The sequence below is a fragment of the Trypanosoma grayi genome (assembly GCF_000691245.1).
Source record: "Trypanosoma grayi strain ANR4 Tgr_292_V1, whole genome shotgun sequence".
Classification (NCBI taxonomy): Eukaryota; Euglenozoa; class Kinetoplastea; order Trypanosomatida; family Trypanosomatidae; genus Trypanosoma; species Trypanosoma grayi.
The window spans coordinates 8,484-16,361 of NW_008825911.1; the positions used below are offsets into that span (position 1 = coordinate 8,484).

The window sequence follows — 7,878 nt, forward strand, 5'->3', positions numbered from 1 at the left end:
ATATGCTCTTGTGGAGTGACTTCTTTCGCGTCCTGTTATCGTCTTTCGTGGGGAACATGCCGTTTTCTGAACCCTTCGTACCTCTCTACTTATTGTTTTCGTTTGTCTGTTTGTTTGTTTCTTCTTTGCATTGCGCTCCTCTTGTGTAGTAGTGAACCTGTGAGAGGGGGGAGGGGCCGCCGAATGGGGGATACCGCAGGAGGCACCGCCACCGCAACTCCCCGCCCGTCGCCGTCGTCGCCGGCGGTCGCGTCGACGCGTGGCAGGAGAAGCAAGGAGACATCCGCCGTCCGTACGAGCCCGACACCAGCGGAAGGCCCGTGGCGCTGTATGTGCGGTGACCTCTGCGAGACGTCCACTGCTTTCTTTATACACTCTCGCTGTTGCTTCTCGACAAAAGAAGCCAGTCCCTCGACGGGGAGAGTTGCTGACACTGCGGTGGATGACGCAACTGCTAGTTCTGCGGTGGCGGCGGCTCCTATTGTACCAACGGTACGGGAACAGATGCTTTCTTCGCTCCGCGCCGCAGTAAGGTCTGACACGCTCCTCGGTGACAGTCTCTCCGCGGCGGTGCATGCGATTCAGCAAACAGCAGACGAGGGAACACTCTCAGGGAAGACTGGGCGGCTGTTACCAGTTTTTCTTCCGATTTCTGGCGCCGTCCTTGCCGCTGCAGCTGCTCGCCGCCAGCAGATCTACCATACGAGTGATGCCACAGAAGACACCAACGATGCCCACAGCGTCTCATCACCATGCTATACTGTGGTTCCGCAGGGACTACCGTACGCGCCAAGAATTGCGATAGCCAACACGTATCGTTCTCGTGCAGCCTTTGGAGTGCTCGACGACGATAAAGATTCTCAGCTGTCAAACAGAAGCTTACCCTCCTCAATAGATGCCAGCTCGATGCATGAAACTTCGGCGTCACCATGTGATGACAGTGTGCCTCTTCCACGTCTCCCCAAACTACGGTACAACCCTGCCCATGGGGATATGTCCCTCTATGTGTACAAGCGTTTTCTACCACGGGAAGAGTATTCGTGCGAGAATGATAATGACAGCAGATACACTAATGCTGACACATGCAAAAGAAAACAACTCCGAATAGATCCACCTTGCATGGACAGGATCTTGCGCCAGGAAAAACGACGTATAGCGCGTGTTCCCATGCCTGTGGTAGAATGGTATTACCCAAACTGAGAGGGTTATCGAGGAAAAGAAAAGGGATATATACCACGTTGCATCTACCTGTTATTTAATTGGGTGTCAACGTTCGCTACGTGCTGCTTTTCTTATTGTCATAGTGCTCCCTTAACAGGAAAGATAACCACGAGGAGCAGCATGCGGCGGAGAGATGGACTTGGTTTCCGCCGGTCCCACACGTATTTCCCGCTTTTCTGGTGTCTTCTCCTTGTCATGGCATTCCTCTTCGGGCTTTCTTGTGGAACGCCACAGCGGAGAATTACGTCCCCACTTCATACCTCCCTGGAGACTGGAGGTGATAATGTTGCCCGTGGCCCCGTGAATGATGTTCATGCGCCTATAGTGAAATTTGAAAGTCATGGCGACAGTTGCGTGCAATCCACGGTGGAAATGTATACCCGCTATGCAGCGGACGCCGCTGAGGCTAAGAAAACACGGGATGAGCGCGGCCCTTTACGGATTGCCGCCTTCTCACGACTGTGGATTCCGCCACTTCACGCGACTGGGGGTATGCAATTTCATGCCTACCACATCTACTCCCAGTTGGCAGCTCGGGGTCATTACGTGCATGTCTTTGTGACGGGTCCCCCGTCGGGCCAACTACAGAAACTCGGGTACTGCACGGATCCCGACACAAACAAGACTTCTCTCTGTGGACTGGACAAGGCACGACTGGTGGTGGAGCAGGTTGCGTCTAAACATAACAGTGCATACAGTGTGAAGTGGCTGGAGGAATGTCTGAGTGTATTTCAACGGTACCATGAGGCACAGCCTTTCCACTTGGTGCACAGTGAGAGTTGGGCAGCTGTGCCCAACATGTATCAGCTGGGTTTGCCATTTGCTGTGACGTGGCATGGGTCAATGCTAGATTGGCTCCGCAGTGAACTGAATTACATCGCTCATAACTATCGCATGATGCGCAAGATGCCTGGCCCCAACGTGATGGAGCGTATGAAGAGCCTTTCTTCTGTTGTGACGCTAGAGGAATATATGCTCCTCACGGTACCACAGCATATAGTAATATCGGATGAAGCTGAAAAGAACCTGCGGGAGATACAGCACATTGTACCAGACCAGATTGCGTTGATTTACAATGGTGTTGACCGTCACATGTTTCGACCACGCGAAGGACAGGAGGTGCGTAATGCATTCTTGGATGAGTATCGTGTGCCGCGCAACCACTTCATTGTGGGCTGTGGCGGGCGCCTGGAGGCGATCAAGGGACATCTGCAGCTATCTAAAGCGATGCGGCTGATCATGGGGACACATCACGACGTTACGCTCATGGTAGCTGGTAGGGGATCACAGGGACAGCTTTATGGGTCTATGAGGCGTGAGGGGATGCCCGTCATCCAGCTGGGAATGCTCTCGCAGGAGAATCTCGCGCGGTTCTATCAGACGGTCGATGTGTTTGTGGACCCCTTCTATCAGCATCATGGCCTCAACACTGTGATGATCGAAGCGGCCCTGTCCGGCGTGCCGCTCGTTGTGACGGACCTTGGCAGCGCGCGCTCGGTGGTGCCGTGCGCAGAGTATGGGCGGCGGTTTACCCTGGGCGATGTGGAGGGACTGGCGCGGGAGATTCTCCACTACAAGTTCCACCCCGAAGAGGGCGAAGCGGCCGCACGTCGCTCTCGTGAGCGTGCCATGCAGTTGTTCGGCAGCGACACCATGGCGAGTCGGTATGAACGCGTCTTCTACCGACTGGTCAGGAGCCCGCCGCCATTGGAGAAGGTCACAGGGAGTCTTGAGTGCACATCTGCGTACCCGGCCATGTGCTACCGCAAGTTGGTGTAAAGATGCGAAGAGATATTTGACAGCAGCAAGGAGGAGGAGGAGGAGGAGGAAGGGAAAAAGGCCACATGTGTAGCTCTATGACAGCGTATTCTTGTAGAGAAGAGAAAGGCTAAACCTTTTTTTTTCAGAAAGAAACGCAGACAGGAAACTCCCCCCCCCCCNAAAAAAAAAAAAAACAACATTGCACCTTTATTGTTGTCTCATTTCAGTTTTGTTGAGATGTGCCGCGAAGATGAGGGAATAAAAGGAGAACTCTCGGGGGCTTGAGGATTTCGTGCTTTTTCTTTTTTGTTTCCTCTCCCACTGATCGGCGTCACATCCTCCGTTATTCACGTGCGGTCGGTGGAAGAATGGGGTGCGATTGCAGAAGAAAAGGATCGATGGTGATTGATGCCTTTTGGAGATGGGGGCAATTCGGCACACTCTGGGTTAAGTCGGGTTCAGTTGTTGTTGTTGTTGTGTGTGTGTGTTCCTTGTAGCTGTTGTTTCGATACATTTGTGTGTACCACTGGTGCTATTCCTGCTTTTTTAAAAGTTTCTTTCGGTGTTGGTTCTCCAACGCGGTGCTCTGCAAGATCAGGAAAGAAGGAAGGGAAAGGGTGTAGGTAGCGGTGACGTGGCGAGGTGACGAGGGCAATCGCTCGAATCACGCCCTTGTGTGCTTTGTATTCGCAACACCCACGCAAAGGATTGAAGGGTGAGGGTGGGGACAGTCCTAGCAGCAAATGCAACCATCAGGGCTGCGCAACCGGTATGAGCGGGATCTGGCGAGTGAGAACCCCATTCACATCGGTGTAGGCCGCGCCGAGGCACGGCTGCGGCGAGAGATGGACGAGACAACTGCCGCCTTGGAGAAGATGGCGGAGCGGCGACATCTGGCCCTTAGCCGTGGCCGTGCGTCTGTGCGAACACGTGTGGATCACCACATGGAGGAGATACTCAGCGGTGTGGATGGGGTTCTGCCGCCCTGTACGTTTGACCCACCTGTTGTTGAGAGTGACTCCGCGACTGCCATGCAACCGCAGGAAAAGCGTGTGAACCGAAAGTTTGGTCTGCCGTGTGCGGTGGGGAAAGCGACCCCTGTGCCTTGCAACAGTAACAGCTTCAATTATTCTCGTCCGTTGACGAAGGCACAGTCCACACAGTCGTGTGGCTCACCGAGAGAAAGGAAAGGCACAATGCCACGTGGTTTTCCTCTTTCATTTGATGCGTCAGGATTTCAGTGTGTGACACAGTGGGCCGAAACAAGCTTTCAGGAAGTGCTGGTGGCTGCGCTGGGGCCGCGTTCGGAGCGGGAGCGCAAAGGCGTAGAGCCCCCCAACCGCCTCCTTCTGGGCGTGGCTTGCTACCTGCTTAATGAGGTCCTGACTCGCGAGCCAAAGCTATCGACGTTGTGGCCAATGCTGCGGGAGGTCATCTTCCAGGCGGTATGCACACCGAGTGCACTCCTGCCTCCGCAGGAGCCAGTGCATCCTGACGTGTCACCATACCCACGCTTCGAAACGTGTGACGACTATGCGAACTGGCACTTGTGGTCGGATGCATACCTGGACGCCTGCAAAGATAACGAACTGTTATCACAGCGGATTGTAGGTCTACAAGAGGTGGTACGCAAAAGCCGCATCGTTCTGCGTGTCGCACAGCGGCGGGTGGACCGCGTCTGCCTGGAACACGTGTTTCGTGCGTGGCGCACAACAACGCAACGCGCTCGTGCGTTCCGAAAGGCCGCAACGATGTACCTGACTCGTGTGCGGCAGCGCATTCGCGTGGAAGGATGCTTCCTGCGCTGGAGACGTGTTACAACGCAGTCACATGTGTCTGAGCTCATCAAAATGGTCAAGGAGTCGGAGGTGCGGATGGCGTTTCTTGAGAACTCTAAGCACAATGCGATGGAGGCGTTGACAAAGCGGCTCGTAGAGGAGCAGAAGGCAAAGGAAATTCTGTCAATGAAGAAGGAAGCGCTCAAGTCACAGCTTGCGGAGAATCACGTCCTTACCCTCCGTGCGATGCACCAGGAGATACGACAGCAGCAATTGCACGTGTTGTTAGCCAAAAAACAAGGCAAGCGCTGGGAGCGCCTCGCAAAAACATTTACATTACAGACGAAATGTCTGGCAGTTCCTTCCCTGCTGCGGCGAGACGGCTTAGTATTGCGGCGCCTTGAGGATGACTACGCGATGGGTGTTCACATGGTTGTGGATCGTGCTGTGGAGGCCCGCCGGTGCCTGGAGACATTTCTGCTGGATTGGGTGAACGTCTTCATGAAGAGTAGCCCAGGCGGTGTCTTTTGGCACCCTGTCGGGAAGATCGACACCGGGGCGCGTGATGGCGACTTTGGTGCGTCAGCGCTTCTGAAACTTGTGCGTGCATTGGAGGCGCTCTACATTGGGAGAGGTGCACGGCGTGTTGTGTACTTCTCCTCGCCAATGAACCGTGAATGTGACCTCATGTCATGGAAGAAGGATGAAAAGAGTGAGCAGGCCGCAGATGTCTCATGCGAGACGCTCTTCGCGGAGCTGAAACGTGTCATGTACCTGCAGACAGCTGAGGGTCTATTCCCGCCGCTGCTGACGCACTGCACGTTTCTTGAGAACTTCTTCACCCCCGTGCTCTTCGGCCAGTCCCCGCACCCTTCCGCCATGCTGTGGGTGCTCGCGACGCTTTTTGTTGGGTACGTCCGCCTCGTCTGCGGTGGACCGGCGTCCGCTGAAAGCGACGTGGAGCAGGCCCTGCGTTGCCAGGCAGAGGATGAGCTCAAAAACTACGTTGTGGGGCCCATCTTCGCCAAGAACGAGACGCTTGTCGGCGGCAGCACTAATGTGGGGTGGAACGCCATGCGTAAGCCCAGCCATGCATATGCGATTACGAGCGATACGGTGATCAAGAAGTGCACACGGATGCAGGTGAATCTGGGGGAGCCGGTGCGCAAAACACAGGGGGAGGACAATGACACAACGAGTTCACAAAAAGATGCAGAGGTGTTCGTAGACACGCTCTCCGACATGGAGGTGTACCTGGGACTTGATGAGGATGAAGATGATGACAGCGCCAGTGGTGGCAGCAGTAAGAGCAGGAACAGCTCACACAGTAGTGACCGAGGCAGCGACGACAATGAAGAGGAGGCCTTGCCTGATGCGTCCGATGAGAAGGAAGAGAATGCGCGTGCCTCGCCAGAGCGGGCATTGACATTGGCGGATAGGGAAAGGCAGAGACTCGTGCACCAGAAGATGCATCTCATTCCCCCTATTAGTTCGACATTGCTTTCAGCCACGCACAGAGACTTTGTGAAGATTCACCAAGAGGATGTGAAGCAGCGGCGGGTGTGGGCAGGACTTGCGCGAGTCGTAACTTCCCTGGTGGTGCGGTTCCGTATTTTGGATCTAGCGCGTCCTGTGCTTCCAGAGCGGCGAATGCGTGATTCCATTCGACGACAGTTCCCGCCATCAGGGGTGACAAGTGCATCCGGCACGGCGTCGGGCCGCACAGATACCCCGCTGCAGACGCAGCGCAAAGCCGTGCGGCTGGTGCCCTCCGCCTCGTCGGTGAGCAGCTCGGCCAAGTCGGCCATCGCCAGACGTACGAATGGGGTCACTCTGCGAACCTGGATGGAGGGGGCGAGGTCCGCACGCTAGTGTGAGGCGGTGAGTGACGGTGAAGCAAGAAAAAGAAAAAAATAGTGGGAAGAGAAGTCTCTCCCTCCTCCCCTCTCTCTCTCTCTCCTTGCGTGGGGGGGGGAATATGTGCTATTCGATTCTTCTCTCAATGAACGCCTCATGTTTCGAACGCACTCTGTTCTTTCCTTTGTATGGAGGGAGAGGCGATATGCTCAATGTAAAATAGATGCAGCGGCACGGCCGTGTGCTGCCCCCCTGCAGCCTCGGTACGTGCTTGCTTGCTCGTTTCCATTTATTTATATCTCTGTCTCTGTGTGTGTGTGTGTCTCTGTGTATTTGTGTATCCATGTGAGCACATTGCTCTTCCTGTGCTGCCACCAACAGCAGCAGTGTGCTTAACTGTGCCTCGCCGCCGCAAAGATCGACAGGTCACTGCTTGCATGATTGGCCGACCCACACCATCACTGCTTTGCCCCCCTCCCCCTGTGGTTGCTCCGCCCCCTTTTATATGCAGTTGTGCACAGACAAATCGAGGATAATAACGAAACCGAACCCCCCATCCCCCAAAGAAGAAGAAGAAAAAAGTAAAAAAAAAAGAAAACAGGGGAACTGGTATAGCACTCGTTCATCCGACACCAATGCCGACGAACAACCTTGACGAGCTCCGCCATCTGTCTGTCCCGGCGCATGACATACCGAGAAAGGCGGGCAAGGCTCCGAAGGGCGGGTGCAGCTCACGTCGTCCCCTCCTGGAGCCGATTGAAGTCACCGACTACCAGGCGGTGGTGCGTCAGATAGAGCGCAAGGAAAAGCGGCGGGAAGGACGCGCCGCGCTCCTTGCGGAGATGAAGCAGGAAGAGGCGGCTCGCAAGGCTCACCGCTTCAAGATGTGGGTGATGCTCCTGCTGGGCATTGTGCTGGCGCTGGTGGCGGCGGCGCTGAGCTACTCCCCGCCCTGCCAGCATGCGGCTGACTTGCTGGTAGAGCAACTGCGGGCGTACTTGGGGTTGCTGTAGCCTCTGGCCACCAGCCTTCTATGAGCGTGCGTGATTGTAGAGAGGAGTTGCTGGAAGGGCGAATTGTGCATTTGCGACGCGTTGTTGCGAAGGAAGAGGGCCGGAGCTCGTTTGTGGCTTCGTCTGCGTGCTTGGAGGATTGCTTTGTTTGTTTTTCCTTGTCCCTTTAATTGCGGGGGGCGGCGAAAGGGAGGTCCTAGGGATCCTGCTGCTCCTTGGATGTCTTGCAGTTGCTCAGCATCGTGTCC

The 7,878-nt window shown here is 55.3% G+C and overlaps 4 protein-coding genes across 4 annotated transcripts; all 4 read left to right on the forward strand.

Annotated features, from left to right (window-relative positions):
* Nucleotides 1–183: 183 nt before the first annotated feature.
* On the forward strand, nt 184–1,200 carry DQ04_02921030 (hypothetical protein; the record flags this gene model as incomplete). The annotated part of the gene is made up of 1 exon (XM_009312336.1): nt 184–1,200. The coding sequence occupies one exon, from the start codon at nt 184–186 to the stop codon at nt 1,198–1,200; it is 1,017 nt and encodes a 338-aa protein (XP_009310611.1).
* A 216-nt stretch (nt 1,201–1,416) lies between these two features.
* Nucleotides 1,417–3,000, forward strand: DQ04_02921040 (putative glycosyl transferase-like; the record flags this gene model as incomplete). The annotated part of the gene is made up of 1 exon (XM_009312337.1): nt 1,417–3,000. The coding sequence occupies one exon, from the start codon at nt 1,417–1,419 to the stop codon at nt 2,998–3,000; it is 1,584 nt and encodes a 527-aa protein (XP_009310612.1).
* Nucleotides 3,001–3,725: 725 nt separating this feature from the next.
* On the forward strand, nt 3,726–6,632 carry DQ04_02921050 (hypothetical protein; the record flags this gene model as incomplete). Its single annotated transcript, XM_009312338.1, has 1 exon — nt 3,726–6,632. One exon carries the CDS (start codon nt 3,726–3,728, stop codon nt 6,630–6,632), a length of 2,907 nt encoding a protein of 968 aa, XP_009310613.1.
* Nucleotides 6,633–7,252: 620 nt separating this feature from the next.
* Nucleotides 7,253–7,630, forward strand: DQ04_02921060 (hypothetical protein; the record flags this gene model as incomplete). Its single annotated transcript, XM_009312339.1, has 1 exon — nt 7,253–7,630. The coding sequence occupies one exon, from the start codon at nt 7,253–7,255 to the stop codon at nt 7,628–7,630; it is 378 nt and encodes a 125-aa protein (XP_009310614.1).
* Nucleotides 7,631–7,878: the final 248 nt, after the last annotated feature.